At 53.6% G+C, this 26158-nt stretch overlaps 1 protein-coding gene across 1 annotated transcript in view; it reads right to left on the reverse strand.

The window, feature by feature from the left end:
- Nucleotides 1–26158, reverse strand: part of GRIK3 (glutamate ionotropic receptor kainate type subunit 3) — a gene marked incomplete at both ends in the record, with an annotated part of 117959 nt that overhangs the window by 16052 nt on the left and 75749 nt on the right. The window contains 6 exons of the mRNA XM_082494296.1: nucleotides 2000–2223; nucleotides 10538–10741; nucleotides 15222–15335; nucleotides 19123–19230; nucleotides 23224–23367; nucleotides 25302–25475. Of these exons, the coding sequence (XP_082350422.1) occupies nucleotides 2000–2223; nucleotides 10538–10741; nucleotides 15222–15335; nucleotides 19123–19230; nucleotides 23224–23367; nucleotides 25302–25475 (968 nt within the window). The remainder of the gene's footprint in view (nucleotides 1–1999; nucleotides 2224–10537; nucleotides 10742–15221; nucleotides 15336–19122; nucleotides 19231–23223; nucleotides 23368–25301; nucleotides 25476–26158) is intronic.

Genomic DNA, 26158 nt, shown 5'->3' on the forward strand with positions numbered 1-26158 from the left:
CGGCAGCGGTGTTTTGTCCAACTGTCCCACAGTTTGTGTGGCACCGGCTGCTGCCTGCCTCCGGCGGGAAGGTGGAGCGATGTGCTAATGGCAAGGCCGCTCTCTTCCTTCTCTAGTATAGTAATAACAAGTGCTGCCATTTCTGTGCGCTACACCACCCGCCTGCTGCAATGAACCGTTCGGTTGTTGTTATGAGCTGCCGGTGGTACCGCAGCGCTGCGAGAGCCCAGGGCTGTGCTCCCGGTGGGCGCCGTGCAAACAGCCTGCAAAGCTGTCCGTGCTCAGACAGCTTCTGTGGGACCTCAGGAGAGCGCCCGGAAACCCGCTGCACGGCCGTTTGATAGAGGTGCAGAGCGAAGCCTGGGAAGGAGAACGGTTGCAGTGAAGATCTTGAACATGGAGGGCCTCCCGTGTCCTCTGAGAGGGGAGTGCGACCTCTCCGGCTCTGCACCTCTGCGGGGGCAGGATCGGGCGATGTAGCTCTTCCCCATCCCAGATGGTTTGGAGCACTACTGCTGTCTGCTAAGCCGAGTTTACTTTGACAACTGCTGTTTTGTGTAATTAGGATATTACATAGTAAACTCAGGAAATCATCTCTAAATGCCTCCACGGACCTGAGGGATGTTGAAAATTGCAGATTTGTTGTAACATGAGGGTTAATGGATTCTGGTTGCTGGTTTCGTATTTAATCTTTCCTTTGGCTGTCTGATTGATGTCAGTGCTTTAGATAGGAGCTGGTTTCTGAAGGATGCTCTGAGGAAAGCTCTGCAAGGCAGCCCTTGGGGGCAGGGGTCTGCGCAGAGCCCCAGTCCGGGGGGGGCAGCGGGGAGGTTTCTGAAGGCACCACTGGCATAACTTAAACTGGAAGAAATGAGAAATGAGTATCTGACTGCAGATTCTGCTTAGGAAACTTCCCCGGGCACAGTATTTACACAAAATCCTTAAACGCCCAGCCAGGGCTGTGCGAGGCTGGGGAGGGCGGCTGCCCAGCAGGAGGGAGGCAAATGCTTTGTTTTGGTTTGAAAAGGTGAAATCACGTATTGAGAGCAGCCCTGGACTGTGCCTCTCATCAAAGATGCTGTGAAATTAATAACACATGCAAATATATGCAAATTCTGCTGCTTTTAAATATAGAGGTTTTAAACATGCTAATTAGATGCATATTAATTTTGTAAACAGACACATTGTCTGATCTGTAGCAATGGATTTTCCATTCTTTTGATATAGGGAAGGGTTTGTGGGAGCTTTGCTGGTGGAGGGTTCAGAGACAGGAGCTGAAAATGGTGCGGGACTGGGGAGCTTTGTGTCCAGGACACAGCGGTGAGACTGCGCTACCCCTGGAGAAGGCGGGTGGGAAGTGACCTAACAGGAGTATGACTGGTGAGGAACGATACAGAGCAGAAATATCGGATGTCCCATTACCCTTCATTATAGCAGGGAGGTGCCAATGAAATGGAAAGACAATGAAATTTCTAAAATCACAAAAGAAAGCACATTTTAAAATTCTTTTGTACTGGAAGTCTACTAAATCTGTGAAACTGCCTGCCCTGATACAGCAAAAGAGGCTCACAGGTTTATGTTAATAAAGCAAACAAACACAAGCACATTTGGCACGGTAAAGCAGTACAAAGGGTATAACACAGGCTGGAGGTAGCGAAGAAGGAAACAAATTTCCCCTGTGGATGGCTCATCTTTAATTTTCACCACGGGGTTTGCATCCCCTCTACAACCACCCTGAGACGCAGGTGTGAAAGAGGACAGGGCACGGGAGTCTGACAGCCGCGAGCGACCCCACGCCAAGAGACCCGCCTGCCCTCGGGTAACGGACCAAAAGTCGTTTCATTAACGACACGGGTTTAATGCTGCACCTCCCCTGGGGGGTTGGATGCCTGCGACACACCGGGCAGCAAAACGGATCTGAGCGTGAGGAGGGTGTCTTGGCATGGCAGCAGATGTGGCGTGATGGCAGTGGGGTGGGGTGGCACTGGCGTCCCCTTACCTGGCGATGACAAAGAGCACGCAGCTGACCCCCAGGTAGGCGAGGAGGATGTACATCCAGATGTCAGGAGACAGGGGGTTGAGGAAGGAGAACACGCTGGGGTTGGTCCCGTTGGGCTTGCGGTACAAGATGCTGACCCCCAGGGTCATAAAGGGCTTGGAGAAGTCTATCGCTTTCTCCCGAACGTGGGTGATGGTGAGAGGAGCAACGGCCAGATCAGCTTTCTGTGTGCAACACGGAGAGAAAGAAGGCGTTAGAGACAGAGGTGTTTCCACCCCTTTAGAAACACCCACAGCAGTCACACTGCAGTATTGGGCCAAAAACCCCCAAAGTGCAGCCCTGGGGGTCCCCGCTCCCTTTGCGGAGGGGGCACAGCTGCCCTGAGCCTCCGCCAGCGCTGGGCTGGACCTGCTGCCCGTGTCCCCGGGGCCGGCGGGGCCCTCTGTGCCCGGCCCTGGCTGCGCTCCACGCACCCCCTCCCCTTCCGCCCCGCAATCTCGCCGTGCAGCGAAGGCAAAGCCGCCGTCAGAGCCGCACTGCGCCGCACGCGTGGGGGTCTGCGCAGCTTTCTGCGAGCTGCTCCGCCGCCTCCGGGTGAGGGACCGGGGACGGGTCTGTGGGCGTCAGGCACAGCATCCACCTCAGACAGGACCAGCGGAACGTGGAGCTGACGTAGAATCATAGAATTGCTGAGGTTGGAAGGGACCTTTAAGATCATCAAGTCCAACCATTAACCTGCCCTGACAAAACCCCTTCTAAACCATGTCCCCATGACATAACACGGCCCAGTTATTACAAAGACTTTTCGTCACCTGAATGAAACCCCAACACGGATGGAGGGTCTGTAAAGACATTGGGCGAGACTCTGGAGGTGGTGGTGTGGATGTGATTACCATTTTTAAGAGAGTTGTTCTTGATCTAAATCAGCGGGCTGGAGAGCGAAACACGGGCTGTTGTTTGCTCGTTATACTCTAGGACTTTCATTGTATAGATTTTTGGTTGGTGTCAGCTAGCGAAACGCAGCGCAGGCAACAGAGAGGTCTTACAGTCTCCGCGGCTTTTGCCTACGTGCAATGAGCCCGTCTTGATTGGCTCTTCTAAGGTGGTCAGAACAATTATATCTTAAATTGGTATAAAACATCTGCCATCCTCGCTGTGCTTGCTTCTTGCCGCGGAACTCTCTACATCAGAGAGTTTGCTGTGTGCGGATCCCGCCGTTGGCAGAGATGATTTGTTGTTGTTGGCCTTCCTCCCGATGCTGCTGCCAGAGGAGGCCGTCGCAGAGGGACCCCACTCCGGAACGAAGTTGCAGGAAGCAATATCGTAGCAGCAGGAGGCAAAAGGTTCAATTTCTTTCCCCTCAGTCGACTTCACGATCAAACTGGAAAGGCTGGTTCTGGGGAAGCCGCGGCGTAGGGCAGGAGCGCTGTGGGACTCTCCAAGCGTGCCCGGCCAGTGGGAGTGAGCGAAACCATCACGGCGTTCCCAGCAGGTCTGTGCCGTGCGTACGGCTGCAAACCCCACCAGGGAATCACTTCTGCTAATTAATGGTGGACTTCCCAGCTCATATGCACAAAGCTTTAGAGGTCCTGAATGGAACAGTTTCAGGAATTCTCTAAGGAATTCTCTAACAAGGGTAAAAATACGTATTTTTTTTCTAGCGCGGTTCTTTACCCGAGCCCTGCTTGGTTCCCTTTCTGCGTCACTTTCCAAATGGAAAGATATTTTAGAACCAGCTTGGTACAGAAAGCGTACCTTTCCATCGCTGGCATTTGTCAAAACTTAGAGAAAACGGAAACAGTGTGTTCCAAGTGAGCGCTTTGGTGCCAGCTGTGGTGACGCTGACGGAAACCGAAGGACAGTGGTTTTCAGGCGGGACGGGCAGCGCCGGCTGCCCTGCCTGAGGAGACGTTCTGCGTCTCCGGAGCAGGGCGGCACCGTGGCCGCGTCCCGGCGGAGGGTGCCCGCCAGGCTTGGAGCTCGGCTGCTCTCCCCATGGTACAGCACACGCGAGAGTTTTGGCTTACCGGTCTCCAAAGTCACAAGGCAAAAATGGCAAAAGAAATGCAGCATTTCAGCTGCTCCGTCACTTCTGCGTGGGTGTCCTGACTCAACAGGGAAAACTGAAGGAGATATTGAAGGATTTGGCTACGGATTTTTGTGAAGGAGGAAACAAATGAGCAGTTCTGTGGTCAGTGCTCGCCAGCGACTGCCTGTCTGAAGGATCCTGAGCCAAATTTGTCAAAATGATAGAGCGAGCTAAGTAACAGCGAGGAGTTTATGCTTTAGCACAAAAAATGAAGAGAGAGGAATCTGCATGGATGCCCAAGGATCAAAACGCTTTTAGTGCAGAAATAAAATTTTACTGTGTCACTTCAGCAGCTCCCGTGATTTGATCACAGCCCCGTGTCCTTGGCAGTAAATGTCACACACAGGCAGGATGGAGCGGGCATGAGGGAGCGCGGTCTGCTGCGGTGTCCTGAGCTATTACAGGCAGGACGGGGCTGCGCTTCGATATCCTTTTTATCAATGCAGATTTTTCTGAAGGTGGCCTCTAATTAAGGGTTTGCTGACTGAGAGGATCTAAATCAAAACCCACCAAGGGTGAAGCTTTCATTTGTCATGCTCTGACATTACAAACTGGGAAGTCAATTATCGGGCCCTGACTGGTTCCTTCCCTCAGCCCCAACTTTTATGCTGTTGCACAGTAAGATGGGTTTTATTAAAAATGAGGAATTATAGCAAGTGCTGGTGGCTTAAAGGCCCTTATCCAGCAAAACCACTTAAGCATATGCTTCTGTTTTACCGGCGCTTGCACGCCTTCCAAGTCTTATGTATGTTCCTAAGTGTTCTGCTGAATCGAGGCCAGAAAGATGAATGTTGCCAAGGCGGCTACACACCAAACGCAGACACTTCTCTAACACACCTTCAAGGGTTTGAATCTCCTTATTCGCCCAGTGTTACAGCGTCGTCACTTGGGTGGAACTGATGGGGGTTCACCAGGCGTTCAGTGGATGGAGGATTGTATTCACTACAGAGATATTTGGCTTTTATCAGAAAATGCTAAGTCTTATCTTCAAGGTCTCAGTTATCACAGGAACGTGGCCCGCGGGTCAGAACAGCTCTCGCACAGCCACGGTCACTGTGGAAATCCTGCAGCGTCCGACCTCCGCCGGAGGAAAGCTGTGCGTGACGGCCGGTCACAGCAGAGCCCACCAACAGCATAAGCACCGAGATAAATATTTATTCACGAAAATAAGCTGCCTCTGTGCTTATTTTGCCAATCCAAGTTAGGTATTTACATAAACTAATTATGTGTGTGTTGCCTGAGAGACAGGTAAATAGTGCATATTTTACTTATTTAATTGTTATTCAGGTGTCTGTCTGGCAGCATCGGCGCTTTCCTCCCTCAGTCTCTCCCGCCACCACCCCTCCAGCGCTGGGGCTGCAGCGCTTTTCTGCTCTCCTGCTCCCACCGTCCCATCGCTTCGGGTCCATCGCTGCCCGCTCCCCGCGGTGCTCGCAGGGCTGCCGTGCCCCAGCACCCTCTCCCAGCACGGCCCGCGGCGTGCTGGCCTCGCTCCTGCATCCTCCTGCATCTTTCCCTGCGGCGGAGCCAGCGCCCGGGCGTCCCCGGGCACCGACACCCCAGAGGTGGCCCCGGCTTGGAGACAGAGGGGCGGCTGCTTAGCAGGCGTCGGAGCGCTCTGCCGAGAGCCCCGTGCCCGCGGCCCTCCCCTCTTGCGGCCCGGGGACAGGGACGCGTTCAGCACGAGAAGCGATGCTCGGGGGAGGGCGAGGTCGTGCCCGGCAGCATCCCAGCCGTGCCTCGGCGTGCCACCGCGTGCTCCGTGCGCAGGGGGTCAGCCTTAATTGTCTGACTCCAGCTCTTAATGGCCGCTCCTACCATTTCAGTCCTAATTTAGACGTAATTTTTGTCAATGAATTTATTTTATGTCAGTGGTGAATTAAGAACAGATGTCGGCAGGGAAAACCTAGCTGTAAGCCGAAGAGGAGAAATGAGGACTGTGAAGTCCTGTCGGGCTTCTTGTAATCTTTTCTTCAGGGAAGTTCCTCAGAGACAGAACTGCCATTAATTGTACCTAAGAGGTGTCAGTGGCTGTAGGCCCCCAGTGAGAACGGCCGTATTTTTAGAGAAAAGCCCTATCCTATGAGTTACTGGCAGGTGAGCAAGGCAGGGGAAGGAAAGGCAGGTCCAGAGACACCTGCAGAAGCAAGCAGAGACCTCAGGGCTCCCAACGTAGCCTTCAGTATGCTCCATCACCTGGATCGCTGAATATGATAAATATGAATCCACCCAATTAAGGAGAGCGCAAAAGGAGAAAGTGCAGCCAGCTGTTTTGGCTTATTTCCATCTCCTCCCTAACGCCGAGTTCCTGCGGTGTCTAAAAAAGATGGAGGATGCTTCATCCCACAAAATTGGTTTTTTCCTATTCCTGGCCCAGTGGCTTCCAAATGAAGCCCAGTTCACAACATTTGACATAAACATCCACTGGTGCAGGAACATTAATGGCAATGTGGCAATGTGGTGCGGTATGTATTCCTGCCAGGATTTACTGTCAATAAATGCCCATTTATTGTGAAAGTGTTAAATCAACTGTCATAAATCGTCCCTAAGGATAGACATTACATCTTCTCTATAGTTACCATTGGCAGGGATTTCCATTAGAAACCCTATTATTTTTCATACCTTTTTTATTCCCACGTGAAGTTTGAGATTGAATGGAAATTTGATATGCACTGTCTCAGCAGAAGACAAGTTTTATTTGTGAACAAGTTTGTGCAAAATGTCCAGAACAACTCATTCTGCTGGTTTTATGTGATTCTGCCCACAAACAATAGGGAAGATTTGCAGGCGTTATTTTGCCAGACAACTAGAATTTATAAATCAGAATGGATGGGCCACAATGCACAGCGTAGTTTTGCTTGTATCAATAATAATTTCTATGAATAAACATCAATAACGGTTCGCTACTGATGAAAGGAGGAGATTTGACAGTTGCCAGGTTCCCCGTTTACTATGGATGCAGGGCACAGGAGCTCCTCTGTCACCCGGGTGCCCCACACCTCCCCAAACGGCAGTGCAGAGAGGGAGTTCAGCTCCCACAGCCCCTCTGACTGAGGCCCCTCCGCGGGAGTGCCGGGGGAGAGTGGCAATAAACAGCAAACCGCGGAGAGGAAAGAGTCTAGTTCTCCAGGGAAAGGGCTGAACTCCCTCAAAACAGGGATTCTTTTTGCGATGAAGGAGGAGCAGCAGATGAAAGGCAGCGAGCCGGGCAGGGCTTTTGCATCTAACCGCATGAGGCTGTCTTCTCCAGATCTGCTGCTGGGGACCTGGGAGACAGGGTCACGCTGTGAGCTGCTCTCACGGCTGTTGCTTTTCCTGTTTATGCTTAAGGCCAGACTAGAAACACAGCAATTTTACAAAGGATCACAGCCTAAGGCATTACTGCCTATGGCCAGGCATGTCTGGATCAGAGAGGACAGGGGAAGGAGGACGATGCGAGACTCCAAAGCGCGCCATGAGAGCTCACTGCGTCAACAGTGCGTCCTCTGTCACGTGTGCTGTGATTTGCACCTTTGCGTGGTGGCTGCATCATCCCTGAAACACTATAATTGTATACCTACCCGGGCTACCCTGCCTGCCGCCTACGCCCGGCTCCGCTCTGGCCGGATTTCCCAGCCCCCGAGACAGCCGGCCCGCGTCACGGGCTGCCCCTTGCTTTGCCCATCTCCTTTTCACCAAACTTCAGCCTCAGATTAGGCTATTCCCGGTACACAGCATCTGCCGTTCCCTCGGCTCTCAGCCCTTCCGAGTGATGACAATCCCCCTTTTCGCCTCTTACTGCACCTCAGGAGCACCCTGACACGCACAGGACATTCAGCCAGGCCTGGACTCCAGCTCAGCGCGCCGGGGCTGGTGCGTCACAGCGGTCCTGGGGGGTCAGTCTCAGACGCACCTGAGTTAAGTGGGTCACCAACAACGCAGAGACTTTCTGGTGTGGGTGTTTGGACCTCACAAATCCCACCTGCTTTATGCTCCCACCTGAACGATACCAATTTTTTTCTGAGGAGGAGACGCTGGATATGGAGGAAGGCCAGCCCCGATATCGAACTCACAGTGTGGGCAGCCCTGTTTTCATCACTACAACTTTGTTTGAACGCTGTCTCCAACACTTTTCCTGCTAGGTGGGAAATAAGTTTGAACTTTCCCATTGCAAAGTGCCAATCAGTTGTTCCTTTCCCCACACGATCTGAAGATGCTTTGCTGCTGAGGAAGGGCCCCATCTGGTTGCAGTTTCACTTTTTAATGCTTTACATAAACACTGCTATAAAAAGCAACGACATGCAGATAAAGAAAATAATGGCTTCGTATGGGGTTTGGGCAGCGGCTATGAATCGCCTCGAGGCGTGCACCCAACCACGCCTGTTCGAAAGCAGAGTTCAAACTTAACGCGACAGCAAAACTTGCAAGAAGAGCGGATTTGGTCCTTTCCTGTTGCGGTATGTTAATTTGATTTTTAAATAGTTAGCCAAGAAATACTTTAATGCAGGTTGACCATGAATTTTGTGTTACTTAATGAGGTTGTTCCCCAGACCTTCTTCTGACCGCAGCTTTGGGAATGGCTGAAAGCCTCCCAAGAGCCCTATAAATTCTTGCAGGACATTGGAAGGGTCATGCTTTGGACTAAATGACGGTCTGGCTTCTATTCCTGATATCTTATTTGCTGCTTTGGAACGATTTACTTCTTTAGAGCCCTACACTACAGATACTCTGTGGTGAGAGCCACAGACTCCGCTCGCAGCAGCGGGTGCGGGACCGCAGGAGGCCGTGTCCCGGAGCGCACTGCCGGGGACCGCAGCCTGCGCTCTGCGTCTCTTCCTGTCTATGTCGCACACATCACTCGGAGCAGCAAAGCACCAGCCGCTTCCGCTGGGATGCTGAGGGTCGCTTGTCTGACGTAGCAAGGCTGTTGCATAAGAGGCTATGGAATCTGTGTTTTGAGCTGTATGGAGTTTTCTGGAAGCAGAACCACAAAGGCGGGTTTGCACAGCCTGTGGCGTATTCCCCTGTGAGACACGGCGTCCTGCTCCCCCAAGGGCTGTCCTTGCATGCCCTTGCCGCACTGCCCGCTTCTCCAGGGTGAGCCATCTAAGGACCACAGCGCTCTTCGCAAACTGATTAAGCATCGCTTTGTCCCTATAAGGGACATAATCATTATCATCTGCATTTTACAGATGGAGGAAGCATTGCACAGAAGCAACTTGTCCAATGTCATTTAGGGCAGACGAGCCAAATCCGGAAACGCAACCCAGATCCCCGAGCCCCAGCTCCGCAGTCTCACCGCCAGACAATGCGCCGTTATCTGTTCACAGCGAAGCTCATTTACTGAAGTGACTCACCCAGCAAATACATTCTTCTCACATGAACTGTAAGAGCATCACAGCTGCTACGTACGTGGGATTATTTTTGTCTCTTTTCTGCTTAGGCAATGTTTTCAAAATGTAGCCAGGAACTTGAGAGGTGGTCCGAGGGCTGCACCACTTGAGCAGGATATTCAGGAGGAGAGAGCTGTGTTACAGCTCTAGGACTGCTTATACTGCTGCCTGTGCTGCAGAGATCATCAGTTAATTTTGTCCTGATCTTTTCTTCCAGACACCTTTTCTGGGAATCAGAGATTCATGAAAACACCAGCTTTCCTCACCTCCCTAACTGGGCTTCTGGGATCACAGGATGGGCTGGAGGCAAAATATCTAATTAGGAAACTGAGCAACCTCTGGCTCGAGCGGAGGTTTCAGACTAGGTGACTTTTTGGCGGCTGCGAGAATAAAGCTGCCGCGACCATTTCACTGCTGTTTAATGGGCTTTTAGGAGTGGCCGTGGAAGGAAAAGCACAGCTGCTGTGTTGCAGGGAGAGCTCTGTGTCCCAGGAGATTTTAGAAAATAAGCTTCATTTATAAAAAAAAAATAAAGTATGTGAAACTGTCCCCTGTACACCTGCTCTTGCAGTCTGGGTATGTCATCTGGATTCAGCTGGGCTGTGTCTGGCACACGTCTGGGGTCCCTGAGCCCCCTCGGTGGCGTGCCCTGGCCCGTGTTACTCAGGGGCAGAGCAGCAGTGTGCCGGGGGACGAGGGCAGGCACACACCGCTCCTGCCCGCGTGGCCGTGCTGCCGCCTCGGCAGAGCCCGTGCGCATCCGGCCCTCGGAGAAGCCCCTTCCCTCCCCTGCGCGCCCAGCCTGCATCCCGCCGCGGCGCAGCAGCCCGGGGGGCGACTGCGGCCAAAGCCACGGAGCCCATTTCTGTACTGTGAAAATGTCCATTTTCAGAAGCTCCAAACGAGAATCTGGAAGAGTCAGACAAAGAGACCCTCCTCTGACAAACCGCGCGACACAGGCAGAGCCCAGGCGGGGGTAGGAGCTCGCTGCTCCTGCAGTGGGGACCCGTCCCAGCCCAGGCGGAAAGCCCCGGGGACAGCCCTCGGCTGCCCACGGCGCACGTGGGCCTCACTCACGTGGTCGATGAGCTCCTTGATCATGCCGTTCCACTGCCCCTTCTCATCCTGTGCCCCGTATTTCCCATCCTCCACCAGCCGGATCTCGTAGGTGAAGCCCAGGATGATGGCCAGCTCCTTCAGCAGGTCGATGCAGTAACCCTCAAAGCGGTCGTTCCCAAACAGGGCCGTGTCGGACTTACGGAACATGACAAAGGGCTCTTCCTGCACATGGGAAGGCAAAAGGTCCCCGTTACGGGTCAGTGGTGGTCCCAGCTCCCGCCGGAGGCAGGGCCGCCTCTGCGGGTCAACCTGAGCCACGTGGCACAGGCTCTTCAGGCAGGGCTGGCACCGTGACATGTTGGGAATAAATTAACTTTGCACAGCACATCAGCTAATTAGCAACCTTGTTTACCCCACAAAATTTAATTTTGTCTCTTCTGAGCAGCCAACTGTTTTCCATTTGGTAGGATTTCAGGGAGAAAAATAACCATTTCATGCTCTGAAAATGAAGAGTGTTGAGAAACAATGAAAGGGGAGAGGACAAACCCCACCCCAGGTCCCGCACAGCGGAGACGCAGCTGACCTGCTCCGCAGGACCCGTCCTTCGCCGCGGCGAGCAGGGGGCTGGCGGGTTAAATACGGGGCGATGGAGCCGGGTGGGCTGGTGGCCAGCCCAAAACGTTCCCCAGTTTAGCCTGCTCTTTTCTTGGCCGGCGCCAGCTGATGGGGTACGGGGCCCTACTGCCGCCCGGAGAGAGTTCCTGCCGTCTGCTCCCGTCCCGCCTGCCCTGGGCAGGCTGGGGGTGTCTAATCATAGCAGTGCCAAGCACCAGCACAAATGACAAATAGCTAATGAAGTGCTTTGCAGCCGCCTTTGCCCCGTGGCTCCCTGCCTCTTTAGCGGGGGTGCAGGTGAAGTTAGCCCACACAGCGCACGGCGCAGCCCTGTGGGGAGCATGAGGCCCGGGCAGTCACCGAGGACGAGGGCCACTGGGGAGCCCCAGGGAGAAAACGTGTAGAGGACAGATGGAAATGGCACAAGGTGGTGGGCGGCAGGCAAAAGCTAGAAGGCAAGGGGAGGATGGGACAGCAACCGCAGATAATTCGTGGCTTGAATTGAAGGTGTCCGCACGGCTACCGGCCCTGCCCGCGGGGTGGCCGGGAGGGGAGGGCTCACGCTTTGCTCTGGCGAGCGAGCCGTGTTGCTGGCGTCCGCGCAGTACTGCGCGGGGACGGGAGGGAAGGTCTGGGGTCCCAGTTAGGGTGCTTCCGAGATGCCCAGTTTGGTGGGGGGCGGGTGCCCTGCCTCGGGTGGGTATGCCAAGGACGGCGTTTGGGACCAGCCTGGAGGTTGGCGGCTCTTGTCTCCCAGTGTGACCGGTCAGCCCCCACCTCTGCCACGGGAGACCTCTGCCACCCCGGGGTGGGCAGGAGGGACCTCCGCCTCAAAGCGGGGGAGGGAGAGGAGGAGGGAGCACGTGAAGCTCGATTTGCAGAATTCTAAAGCAAAACTGATAACATCACGCCGATAGAGTCACACGCAGCTCAGTTCAATCCTGCTCTCCCTGTGGCCTCCTCCTCCGCTTTCTTCTCTGGAATTAGTGCTTTGTTTGTGAATCAGCTGAATCTATGGATCTTAATATAAATACACCGGCTCCGGAGCAGCCATAAAGCACTATTAATTTTGGGAAGCGCTGTAGGGATTACATACATATTTAACAGCCGAAGCACTGAACATTGGGACGCCACTCGCTTCAGTAATGTATCTCCAGGTCTCAAACATTTCCTAGGGGGTAATTCTGAACTCTGTGAACCACTTATTCACGGACTATTTCACAATTTATTACTGAAAATGGCCAGACATCCAATTCACAAGCTCTCTCGGTTTGCTAATCGATTTCTCAGTGAAGGTGCCCTCAATTTCATAACTTCACAGTTCCCATATTGCTTGGGGAGAGTGGCGCTGGCTGCTGGGGTAATATTTCTCTTCCAACAAGTCACTGCAATATGAGCAAAAGGGGAAAAAATAACCTTTTATGCTTTTCCTTTTAAAGGTTCCTCCTATGGCTTTTCTACAATCATTTACACCAGTGCAAAAGCACAAAGCGGTGTTGCAAATGCAAATAAAATTCAGGGTTGTATTTTCTTATTAGAATCCAGTATATGAAAATGCAATTATCGCAGAAGTCAGGTCTAAGCGCATTTCGCCCTCCTGCAGGCAGGGGAATTTCGGGACAGCTGTGGTTTCGAGGTGGATACCCCGTGGCATGTGTGCAGGCCCAAGGAACGGCACAATTAATAGGAACTGATACCGCCCTTGTAGATTATGTAATTTGTACGTGCCCACGGAGTTCGAGATGAAAATGCTGCCCAAAAAAAGGATGTCAAAGGCAGATGGCTGACAGGTCTCCTCCTGGCTCCATCATCTTGCATTATGCCGCAGCCTTTGAGCTACAGTGATTATCGCACCCTGGACCCAGACGTTTCCACACCTCCGGCCATGCCGCTGACCCCTGACAAGATGCATCTTTTCTGGTTTCCCTCAGTCCTGTCCGTACGGCTCTCGCTGTGCAGGTCCTGAGCTTCTCTGCTGCCCCTCGGCCTCACCGCGCGCTCGGCTGCTCCTCCAGCTCCCACCCTCCGCCTTCCCCCCGCGCCACCAGCCCTCCCGGCCCGGGAGTTTTCCCCGATGTGCCGCACAGTTCTAATTAAAGACAGGCGGGGGGTGGGAAGAGGAGTCACGGTATAACTTCTGCTGAGTTTCATCCAGCCACAGTACGGAATGAACAATTCCCTTAGAGCTGATCCTGAGCCTCCACCTGGGAGTGACTTGATGCGATATGATATTCATGTTGCCCTAAAAATTTGCCTCTCTCATGTACAGGCACGGGCAGCCCTTTCGGTTACCTTGCTAAAGTGAACTAAACCGGCACGGCAGCTCTCTCCGGTTGGCCTGTTAGAAAAACACTGCTTAAATTTCTGCTTCCTGGACCCACCGAGAATGCTTAATGCCAAAGAAACAAGCAAACAATCCAACTGCGTGTGTCGTGCCCGAGTGCCCACACACTGCTGCAAGGGGCTCAACGGGAGCACTCTTACAATCTGATGCACGTTGAATTGTTAAAGTGCCTTTTGCTCAGTCATTTCTCTACTGTTGTGCAGTACGATGTGACGATTCATTTCAATAACCGTAGCCGGGGGGGAACCACTGCTGCCGCCGACTCCGCTAGTGCGCACGGCACAGGAACGCTGCCCCACGCGGGCGTGACCCATCGCCCTCCCACGGGACCGGCGCGGTAGGAAACTGTTGGACTGGGAAGGGAAGGAACTTCTCCAGTCTCCCCTGCGCATTGGGACACGAAAGCGGTGTGTTACTGAGTGCAGTCGAAGAGCTGAGCCTGTACCTGACTCTGAGATAGGGACTTTAATGAAAGTGATTCATTGGAACAAACATTGTTGATGAATGGGAAGTTCGTTAGAAGGGGTGGCTAATTTGCAAGGAAGGCTGCAGCAGCGTCTGTATTTGGCTCATATTCTGCCTGCTTCCATCCTGCTAACCTCCTGTGGAGTGATACGAGACCTTTGGTTCCAGCCCTTCTTCTGCCCTGGACCGCGGGTTTCCTATCTCTGTTCTCCTCTGGGCACTTTCTTGGTCCTGTTCCTTCTAGAATACAAATCCCCACTCTGTCAGGTCACGTCTTTTTGGGAAGGCAAGGACCTCACGAGGGATCATGCTGCTCCGGACCGGGGAGCGCATCCCTAGCTGGCTCTTTACCATATATACCTTTATGGTCCCTGAAAATGTGGAACATAAAGGGGCCAAAAAGATTTCCATTGGCAAAACCCTAATTCAGGCCCAGTTGTGGGTCGGCTCTCCAAGGGCTGATGGTTTTTGTTGCTTCCTGGTGACATGCCATGAGCCTGCGCTGTGTAACACAGCCATATAGAAACCAATGCCACTAGTCATAATTCATTAGACAGCAAATAAAAATTCATTCTGATCTGATGCCTGCCGTCAAATCCAATAGCAAATGTGAGAACAAAATGCAGTGTGACAGTTGGAAGCGGAGGAGACCTGTTAAGCAACCGTGGTTTGCTGGATAACGGCATTACTCTGAGCTAGTTTATCAAATATGTACTTAAGAGGGGGGAAGAAACACGATTGTCACAGCTAAGCCAGGGGGTCTGGTTGTTCTTAGTATTTTCTTCTGTAACAAGAGCGCTCCCATCTGAGGCAGCAGTGCCATCTGACAGCGGCGCACAGGCGCTGGTGATAAATGGGCGACTCGGAGCTTTCCTGGGGCTCCGAACCCGCAAACCTCCCGCGCCCGCCGCGTGCAGGGAGCGAGGGGGGACGGGGGACCGGGCCGGGCAGCTGAAGCCGGGACGCGCAGCAGCCCCCTGGGCACGGGGAGCACGCGTGGATCCAGCTGGCCCGTGCCAGCCTCGCGCTCTGCCACGCGTTGGCTGGCAGCCTGCTCGGGAGCAGTGGCGGCGGAGGATGCCGCAGGTCAGCTCGGTGCGGGTGCACGGGCACCGCGGTGCCCCGCTGAGCCCAGCCCACACACAGGGGCTGTCTGCGCCCTGCTCGGCTTTCCGGAGGGACCAGCGGGTCTGTACTGGGATGCTGTGAATTCCCAGAGATATCAGACATCCCTGAGATTTGTGGGTGGAGGAAAAAGAGAGGCTTGCAGTCTCCTACCAGGACAGTGGTGACGATCAGAGATCTGTTGCTCAGCGAGTCTGTGACATTAGGCCCTCGTCCTTTGGAAATTTCTGTGATGTTCAAACCATCAGAAGGGCTCCACGCTCCAACCTGAAAGAAAGCAGGCAAGCGAACGCATGAACACCTGGCTTACATCCCTCGCTGGCTCTCAGCGTCCCACTTGTCTGGAAAATGGAGCTTGCTGCTTTCATCTACAGTAAACAGAAGCGGAAATTATCATCTTGTATCACCGAAATAGAGAATTTACATTAACCCTTCAGTTGCGGGTCACTCCAACTGCGCGTGTGTAATAAACAACCCTTACGCTGCCCTCCGATGCAGGTCCATGAAAGCAGATGACGATGACTGGAATTTAGGGGCCGAATGAATAATTTGCAAAGGTACGGCATAGAGCAAACAATCAAACCATGCTGAAGAGTCAACTCTGGGCAAGGAGAAAGCAGGACAAAAGAAAGCAAATACAAATATGAGGCCATTTCCTTTCTTTTTAATTTTCCCACCAATTTGCTTTGGTGGGGAAAGTTAAAAATGACTTGACCAGCTCTGCAACCCCCCGGTAGGGACCATTCCTGTCCTCCGCGCCGTGGCAGACTGGACGCACATTGCTAACAGGTCCCCCTGGAAGGGCCCCGGTCACCCTTCAGGGAAGTCCACCGCAGTGGGAGGTCTCGGTCCTGGCAGCAAACCCGGGGGAGGGAGCGGCAGCGGACCTGCGCAGGCACGGGCACAGGCAGAGCAGCCACGTCCCTCCTCAGTTTGAGGTGCTCTGTTTTTCTCAAGCTGCCCATTTCGATAAATTATTAGACTTTGAAGACGTCCATTGACCCAGAAATAGCAAAGTATGTCTCTATTTAAGAGAAGTCATCTGGGCAACTCTAAGCCTGTTAACCTGATCTCGGCGGCGCGGGGGAGGCTTCAGAACAAACTTTGAAGGCAGGACTGGCTAAAGGACTGTGACGGTGAGATAAAACGCCAGGAAAGCTGGAGGAATATGGGATTGCTGCCAAGAGACGGAGCAGGGTGGCCATACAGCCAGCCTGACAGTGAGACAAAAAGAAAACCCCACATGGAAACGGGAACAGAACGATCCATCTGTAGGGTCAAACTGTGAGACAGGGCTCAGAGAGAAACCAAAGGCAGATAGCGCAAACCCACTGGGGAGCCAGCAACTTCTCGGATTTTATTTATTGCTATTTTTAACATTCTTCAACCTCTCCAGCAGTCCAAGGGGAGGACTTGGTTTTACTGCATCCCCAAAAAGAGACTTTGTAATGAGCAATGCTGCCTGGCAAAAAAAAAAAGTCATAAATTCTGGAAGAGTTTCCATGAACTTTGTGAAAGGCTCTAAATATTTCAGGTAAAACCTAAGCAATCCCCCGTACCTCCCTTCGATCACACAACGGCTGCAATGTCAAGAGATTATTATTGTGCTTAGGAAAAGAGAAGCAAGTCTTGGAGGCCCCCGCTAGTAGCGCTGCAGACGCAGTTAAGCAAGCCTTGCTAAGTTTTGTGTAAGAAAATTAAATACATGGCACTTAAGACTGAATTAATCAGTTTAAAATATTAAAAAAGGAAAGAGAAAAAAAAGTGCATCAAGAGAACCGTGCAAGTCAGATAGTCAAACTCCACGTAATTAGGTTTAGTTAATACTCCTGTAATCCCTGGAACATCCAGGAGGTATAAGGATCAGGAGTTCAATCCTAAAGCTCAACAAACATAAGCTATTATACATAATGCACAATCCGTATGGGATTTGTTTGTAGTTTGGCGTTTTGTTATTTCAGATTAACTATTGACAGAAACCCAGCTTCAACAGAGATTTGACATCGATACTTTAAAACCCCTCTAGAGTTGACAAGAAGCTTTCAAAAAAATAATAGTGGGGACTGTGAAATCTCTGAATTGTTGGAGACAAAAGTTGAACGGCTGTACGGAGCATGCATCAAGGGTTGGCGGCTTCCTATGGGCTTTATGTGACACACAATAGCAATAAATACAGCCGGTGCCAGCGCTCCTCCAGTGCACCTGAGGAGTATTAGTTTGACAGATAGATATTGCAGTTGCACTTAAACATTTAGATTCACACGGTATCCAAATACTCGCACATTTTTTTATTATTCTACCAGCACAGCTCTCCAGCAGTCCGCCGGTGCCGCTGTACTCCAAAGGGATGTGTTGATTTTTTTTGGTTTAGACTCTGTAAACAAAATATTTTGTAAAAAAAAATGTCAGGCTACAAAGATCATCTCCTGCTCAGTTCTTGCGAGAAGGCGGCGTCTCCCCCCGCTCCCCTCCTGCCTCCTTCCTGCCCAGGCCCCGCCGACCGCAGCCGAGACTGAAGGTCACTGGGTTTATTTGAAATGTTTTCTTTATTCGGTATTTGACACCAACAAATACCCACTAGGAGAGTGCTGTGGTGACCTTGAGATTTTTCACATGCGGCAAAGAACTACTGCTGTGGCCTGAGAGTGTGGCACCAATTTATGTCAAAGCGAAGGAAAGGCAAACTGTAAAAAGGGGGGGCGGGGAAGCCAGGCTCCTTGGTCCCGGGAGCTTCGCCGCGCAGGAGCCGTCCCCTCCACACCGGGGCTGGTCACACTGCCGCCTCCAGCCCCGGGGCTGCCGACCTGCGCCGCGGCGTTGGTTCCCCGGCCTTAACTGGAAAGGTCATCTGTGCCTGTTGGGCCGCTTGCTGCACGGTTAATTGAAAACTCCCTCCCTCTGCTCCCGGCTGGCGTTTCCCGCGGCAGCGGAGCCTGTCGCCGTGCCCACGGGGTACGGGACGCAGCGCTCCTCCCCGGCTGCCAGCGGGCACCCGGTGCGCATCGAGGAGCAGATTCTGCTCCAGAAAGGGATTTGCTGCCCAGTCGCCCGCCTTCTCCTGTGAACCTGCAAGACACCTTTAGCAGAACGGGGACTCGGCATCACTCGCAAAAGGGGTCAGTGGCTTCGCCTGCCGTTATTTGGAGCCTGATTAGAGCACAGCCCCCGGCACTGCTCCCTGTTGGTGTCAGCTCTCCACTGCGCACTGCTTTCTCCACTTCAGGCCACCGCTGCTCTCTTTTGTCTTAAATGAACTGATCTCACCTTGAAACCCGTGTTCTAGGAGCTTTAATGCTTCGCATATTGCTTTTCTTTTTTATTTAAAGTAATTGAAGAAAAGGAAATGAAATCCCCACGAGCACCTGAGAATCAGATTTGCACATCAGCATTGCATTTCTCTGCCCAGAGGAGATTTGCACTAATTAGGAGGAGCTGAGGCTGCAGCCTTTGTGCCGCGTCACCTCTGGGTGGCCGGGCAAACACGAGACCCCTCCAGCCAGGCAAAACCCCACGTGGCTTTTTTTCTTATTGTCCCTTAGATAACACAGAGAAGAAACAAACAAAAATACCCACTGCATCCTCCTCCAAAACCTGGGCTGTAATAAGCCGGTGCCATTTCCCAGCATTAGGCAACATTCACGGTGGGAAATCACACCGAGACGATGCTTTCAAGAGCTTTTGGCTCCTCAGGGAAAAATCAACGTTCTGTGAGTGAGCCCAGCAAGATGGGGGGTGGGACAGGCTTCATCCCTTCCCCTTTGGCGCGGGCAGGGGGAGGTTAATGGCTGCTCAGACAGATTCTTCTGCTCCCACTATCCCAGGAAAGTGCTACGAGCGCTTCTACAGCTAGTGACTGTAATCCCACACACGTCGCTTCGGGGCTAGTGAGTCATGGTCGAGGCAAGGAAAAGGATCTGAGAAATCCCACAAAGCAAATATCCTTTTATATAAAAAACAGAAAACACGGAAACAATACGGCCACCAACCGTTTTCTGTGGTGCCTGAGTATCAGAGTTAGACTAAGCCATATGCAGATAAGACAAACCCTGCCTACCTTTTCGAGGCCATCTTCTTTGAGGCTGATGATATCCAAATCAAAATCTGTCCGTAAACCGCTAGTTTTATTAAAGACAATTCGTCCCGTTAGTCCTTCCCATTGAGCCTGTGGAAGGGAGAAGAAGTAGCGGGGCTGTTACTTGGTACCATAAATAATCTTTTGCCCTCCACTCTATGTTCTTTTCATTAGTCCTTATACTGGTTCTTTCTCCCCAAAGAGCATGATTAATTAATAATCACCTCCATCACTGTTGAGACTGCAGACAGAGCTGTAGATTTTCTTAACTCTCTTGCAGTCCTCGCTACAATTTTTGTTCGCACCTTTTGTGTTCACCAGCTGTTGCAGGACATGATGACTCAGTAGAAAACCGCTTGCATTTATCATGGCATCCTTGTGTGCTGCGGTTATCCTTGTAGGACTGATAAACACCGGGCAGCAGGGAGCCCGGGTTTGGGACAACTCCAGTCAAGCTCATAAATAATCCTTTTGCATGAACCTGCTGATGCTTCCAAGGTGTGTGGAAGCTGAAATGTCCTGAACACTTCCCTCCTTCCCTTCAGATGGAAAGTGGAGCCGGAGAGGCCAAGGGCTAGTCCGTGCTAGCAGGCTCTGTCCTTCTGGAACAGGCGTGGGAACCTGGTGGGTGCATACTGCGCCGGTACCCCTTGTTCAGTTTTTGGGAGTGTAAGCACAGGGCAGGTGCCCAAAGGGGCTGGAGAACCCCGTTCCTGGACATTTTCAACGCCTGACCGGACGAGGTCCTGTACAACCTGGTCTGACCTGGGACCTCATCCCTCTCTGAGCAGGAGCTTGGGGTCAAGACGTCCAGATTCATTTCAAAACAAGGTTATGCTATGATGCTGTTTCTTTTCCACTGCACACTTTGCAGCACCGCCAGAGGTAATGTCTCTGATTGAGGAGGTGAGGGCGCCCCAGACACCAGCTGCTGGCTGCGTTAGCAGAGCAGGTGCTAAGGGACAGCCTGGCGCGTGATGCTCTGCCCGGGGACGGTGCTCGGAGGTGCCATCAGCATCTCTCCCAAGGAGGACGCTCCCGTAGGAGCGCCGGGCTGCTGGCAGGGTTTGCGGTCCCATCTCAGCAGCGGGGAGCTGGGCCTGGGCTCTGTCCCCGGCGCAGGGCGACCGCGCACGCTCCTCACTCATCAACGCGCTTCCTTTACGGGCGGGGGGCTTGGCGCCCCCAGTGTGGTGAGGGGGGTATTCTCGGGGGGAACGACTGGCGTGTTTCCCAGTAAATACGCTCCTCTAGCTCGTCCTTATTAATTCCTGGGGAACAGCCTCCTCCCAGCCTCGCCACACGTGAGTTTTGGGGAAGGCTGTGCTGTTTGCTGAGTTTGGCGCGCAGGTGGTTTGCCTGTGGGACGCGCAGCCTGCGGAGCCCCCCGGGAGCCGGGGAAAACACGGAGTGTTTAACGTACCCGACTGCAGCAAACACAGCTGTGTGCTGAGCGCTGCACCTCCTGCGGGGCCGGAGGCGAGAGCGCCGATGGGCCGTGCGGCTCCTGGGGCCGGGCTGGGGGTGCACAGCGTCGCCGTGGCCCCCAATGGGCTCTGATCCCGCTGGTGTTGGCCCCATCTCCACGGGCAAACTCCAAGTGCCCGCTGGCCTGGCTCTGGGCAGGCGGTGGCTGCACAGGAGGGTGTCCCCTCGCCTCCTGCCCCCTGCTTGGCCCTGTCCCCATGCTTTCTGGGGAGCCCTGATGGCACATGGAGTGAGGGTGGCTCCCCCGGGGCCGGCAGGGCCATTGTCCCAGCCCCTTTCACGGAATCACAGAGTCCCAGACTGGTCAGGGCTGGAAGGGCCGTCTGGAGCTCCCCCAGTGCCACCCCCCACCAGAGCAGGGGCACCTCCAGCAGTGGCACAGGACACGTCCAGGCGGGTTTGGAATGGCTCCAGAGGGGGAGACTCCCCCCCTCTCTGGGCCGCTGTGCCAGTGCTCTGCCGCCCGCACAGGAGAGACGTCCCTCCTTGGGTTGAGATGGAACTTCCCATGGTCACGTTTGTGCCCGTTCCCTCTTGTCCTGTCACTGGGCACCACTGGAAAAAGCCTGTTCCCATCCCCCCGGCACCCGCCCTTGAAGGATTTATAAGCATTGATAAGATCCCCCTCAGTCTTCTCCAGACTGAACAGCCCCACGGCCCTCAGCCTCTCCTCATCAGAGAGATGCTCCAGTCCCTCATCATCTCCGCAGCCCTTTGCTGGACCCTCTCCAGCAGTTCCCTGTCCTTCTTGACCCGGGGAGCCCCGAACTGGACACAGCGCTCCAGATGTGGCCTCCCCGGGGCAGAGCAGAGGGGGAGGATGACCTCCCTCCACCTGCTGCCCACACTCTGCTTGATGCCCCCCAGGGTGCCATTGGCCTTCTTGGCCACCGGGGCACACTGCTGGCTCGTGTTGTCCCCCAGGTCCCTTTCCGCAGAGCTGCTCTCCCTCTGCCCTTCGGCAGGTGGGAACAAGCGGGGCTTCACCCCAGGAGTGGCAGCTCTGAGCGCAGGGGGTGCCGCGGGCAGTGGGTGCACAAAGGGGAGCGGTGCCAGTGTCCGCGGGGAGCCCAGGGCGAGGGAGCGGGCGTCTGCGGCGAGGCGTCCCTCTGAGCGCCGCTTTGTCTTTACGGGAGTGCAGAGAGAGCAATTACTGTGTGTTCTGATTGCGGTGGGGAGGAAGCTTATCCCTGCAACGAGCTGACACCGTGCCAGAAAGGGAAACAACAGGCGGGCACTGGAGTGTGAGGCTCGGGGTAATTTGCAAAAGGAGCCAACCAAACAAATTATTTACACTCTCTTTTGGCAGCCAGCTGGAGCGGCTTTCCGCAGAAGTGAACAAAACATGAAAAAAGAGAGGGAGAGAGAGGCGGAGAGAGGAGAGATAGCATCTCCAGTGCCTATTAAGAAAAAAAGTTCATTCTCTGTGTGCAATGGGAACGATTCTTCCTTTCTCCTCCCTTCGGGCTGCGCGCCCCGTGCAGCTCGGGCGGCCCCGCGGTACGCGCGCTCTCCCTGCACTGACGTGCCATGTTCAGGGTGCGCTGGGGGCTGTAGGTGTACTGCCGCACGAATCGTAGGAACTATTAACAACGTACTTCTACTCTTTTCTGTTTAAAAACTGCAGGGAGTTTTATACCCAGCCTTTGGCATGGCGCCCAGTCACGTATCCCACACTGCAGCCACTTCTGCAGCTTCCCACGTGAAGTGCCACAGGCAGAGAAGTTTTTAAAGGCCTTAGGGCAAATAATGGGGTTTTATCTCCAAGACATGTCTGGCAGGGTTTGCAGTATCTCCCTGCAGCTCTGCCGTCATTTTTTCTCCTCTGAGGGCTCGTTTTTGCAGACAGAGCAGAACCCGGGGTGTGAGGGGGGGTGGGTGCGCGGGGGCTCTTTGGGGAGGTCGGGCCGCCCGCACAGCGCCTTCCCTCCGCTGCCGTCTCTGGGAGAGCTCACCGCCATAAACACCCGTGCTTTGCGTCTGCTTGCGCCGGATGCAAACAAACAATTACGTGGGCCGAACACAGAGGAACCATAATGACCGCAAACAGAGCGGGAACGAAGCTGCCTCCTCGCTCCCCCGGCTCCCAACTTGCCAACGCCACTGCGCTGCCAAAGCCGCTCGTCGGCACACAGGCAGCGGCGCGCAGCGCTGCCAGCGATGCCGCTGGGATTTAGCGGCACTGAATGCCCTTTGTGGACCCCAAGCAAATGTTCCCGTAAAAGGCAAATGGCTATAGCTCTGCTAAGGAACGGCCTCAGAGAGAGCGGTCCAGCTGCCGTTGACGCAAGAAGAGGCCGGGGCAGGTCCCAGTGACAGCACGGGAGATTTCAGCTCGTTTCGGATGTTTTGGCGTGGCTGCACGGGTGTTATTTTGAAGGCAAAGACAGGACTTTTCCTTTCTGGGTGCCCTCGGCAGCCCGGTGCTGTGCATGCAGTTGTACCTGCCGCGGCGGGGGGATGTTTTACAGCCCCGTACCTGCCAAACCTCTCTGCCACGTGCCGCCGTACCTGCGCGCCGAGCAGCTGCAGTGCTCCTGCTGGGGCAGTTTTGTGTGAGTGGGAAGCAATTACAGCTGCAAATCATGCTTTTACCTCTTTTATAAAATTCATGAAGCGGCCACCGAACCTCCAGGCTTTGTGCCGATGGCACTGCAGGGAGTTCACGGTCATCTGAGGGGCGCGCTGGTAGCAGACGGAGACCACGTGCACCGCGTCGTACAACAGGGCAGCGTCTGTCTAAAGTAAAGGGGAACAGTATTTGCGTTGATAGTGGTTCCAGAGCAGGGAAGCGTTTGCACAGCAAAGCAGCGGGGCATCCGCAAAGTGTCGCAGGAGAAGCTGCAAGAACCCCTCTGGGTTACCCCCTGCCCAGCACCCGGCAGAACAGAGGGTTTCTCTGTCCCGGTCCGCTGCCGACCATCCACCTCCCCAGTGGCCAACCCTGCAAACGGCGCCGAGGGCCGGGCTGGGCTCTCGCGGGATCACCGGGACCTCAAGACATGGCCATAAATGCGTACGCTTTAACACAAGGCTTGTATAAACCTCCAGGCTGACCTCTCATGCAAAACACGTCCTCAAAACACATAGCTCTGCACGTGACAAAGCCTCACAAGTGCGTTTTTCTGTTACGTGGCTCTTTAGACTGGAAGATCATAGTTCTGTCTTAAAATCAGAGATTGTGAAAATGTCATTTGTCTGTGTGCATCTGTTCTGGCTATTTCTAGCGCATTTACTACTGTATTGTCAAACAAGGACGCTAGCTATTTCTAAACGTGGAAGATAGTAACAAAATTTTCTTATTTAGTCTGTTTTGTCTGAGTGTAAAAAAAAACCTATATGAGAACAGATAATCCACGCTATTTTATACATGGGGAAATGGAAACAGAGAAGGTAAATGGCTTGTCCCTGGGCATGGAATTCTCCAAAACGACCCAAACTGTCACTGAAATCAGGACCTCACAGATTTGTAATGTCTCCCCGCATTTCAGTGATTTGAACTAGAGAGAACTTCTGGTTTCTTCCATATAATGTGATGGGTTTAGATTCAATTTGAGATGCCCCATCTCATCTCCAAACACTGATCAAGAGAATTGGATTTATTTTTCACTCCAATATGGTAAGTCCTCCCAGTGCAAGCACATTATTTGCTGGCTTCACAAAGCTACAAAACAGATGTGAGTGTAGCAGCCGCGTAATAAAACCCAATAAAACAAAATAATACAGCAAATAACTGGACAAATATCTAACAGGACATGGCCATGGAGAAAATCCTCCAACGTTGCCAGCCATGCCCGTGACCTTCCCTTCCCGCAGCACCCGAGCATGACGAGCGGGCACCCGGCCCCGTCCCGTGGGCTCGTTTCCGCAGCAGCAGGGATGGGCTGTGTAAGTTCGGGGCGGGGGGAGAGGGGGTACAAGAATACGTCCAAGCAATTTCTCAGTGAATTACATACTGTAACGCCCAGCTGAGATCAGGCCCCGGGCAAACACAAGTAAAAGGTGGGATCCCCTCTGGAGAAGCAAACAGGGAATGGGAGCGGAGCCGGCGGCGGGGGGAACCCCGCGCCACTGCAGGCAATGCCATTGCGGGCAATGCTGCGGAAAAGTAGGTGGCTGAAGGAGGATGGTGGGGCTCTGCTGTAGGAAAAGAAAAGAAAAAAGGAGGGATACAAAGAGCCATTTCAAGGTGAAAGTCTGGGAGGCTTTGCCGCTTGTGGGGGAGTCTGGCAGATCTAAACGGAGAGGGAAGGAGGGAGCCAGTCAGCAATTACGGGGGTCGGAGACAGCCTCGCCGGGCAGACAGATGGGCGAGCAGGTGCCGTACCTTCCGAGCAGTAACTCAGCGGAGCAGAGCTGCCATCAGACCCTAAAAGGAGTCATCAAAGCTGCAGCAAAGCCATCTCTGGGCACAGCTTTGGCTCTTTTTCCCTGCATCGATCTCAGCAAATTGCCTGGCCCAGTCCCGCCGTGTGCAGTGCCCCCAGCCCCGGCAGCGGGCGTTGGGCGGCTCTCGGGGACCGCGGGCGGAGATGGTGGCAGCGGGAGCCCCGCGAGCCCCGGCGGGACAGGCGCTGGCTACCCGGGGCAGCCCTTAAGAAATGTTCCTGCCTGAACTGCCACTCTGCTCCCCTCCCCCTGCTCCTTCACCCGTGCTTTGTTTAAACTCGTACCATCATCACGCCATCGAGCAGCCCCAGCTCCGCCTTGGGCGCTGACTGCAGCCGCTCCATGGACCACTTCTCGATGATGGAGGACACGTGTGGGTTCTCCACGTTGAGGATCCGGAAGCCGGTCAGGTTCACTCCAGAGTAGCGGTATGGTTCTAGGTCTAATGCATAAAGATCCTTAAAAGAGAGAAACCGGTTTAAACATTTTGTTTAGCTTTGTTTTGTTTGTCTTTTCTGTGTCGGTTCATATCTGTGCTTGAAGTGAGAAGGCAGAGCCCGCAGAAGGTGGGAGGCAGGATGATGCCCTCATGAATTTGGTGGATATTACTGTCTGTTGCCGCCCGTCACTGCCTGCAGAGACTCGTAGGTGTTAGTGGAATTCGGGTGTCAGATGTGCAGGTTCACCCACACACAGCAGAGGGAAACTCCTGCCAAAGAACTCCCTCTCTGCATAAAAGAGACAGTGAATTGTGGGGAGAAAACCAGAATTGCTGTCTGTAACCATGAAAAAAGAGGCTTGTGACCAAGGGGGAGGGGACAGGGCAGAGTTCCTGTATCCGAAGCTCCCTGGGGCCCTTCCGTGGAGGGTTTGCTGTGGGCGCTGAAGCCCGCAGGGTGCTGCAGATGACAGAGTAGCTCTGAATGCAGAATGCCAATTTGCAGACGGCTATCAAAGAGGAACTAAGACGCATTTCTTGACATTACGACCAGCCTACACAGTCTGCAAGTGAATGAGAGTGCCCTTTATGAGATTTAAAAAACCCAGAGCCAGGCAGCCCTCGGCTCTGCTGGCAGCCAGCCCACGAGCATCGCTTGGCCGGCAGCGAGAGGGGCATTTGGAGGCCTCTGCCAGTGCTTCT

The sequence above is a fragment of the Vanellus vanellus genome, assembly GCF_965231255.1.
Source record: "Vanellus vanellus genome assembly, chromosome: 22".
NCBI lineage: Eukaryota > Metazoa > Chordata > Aves > Charadriiformes > Charadriidae > Vanellus > Vanellus vanellus.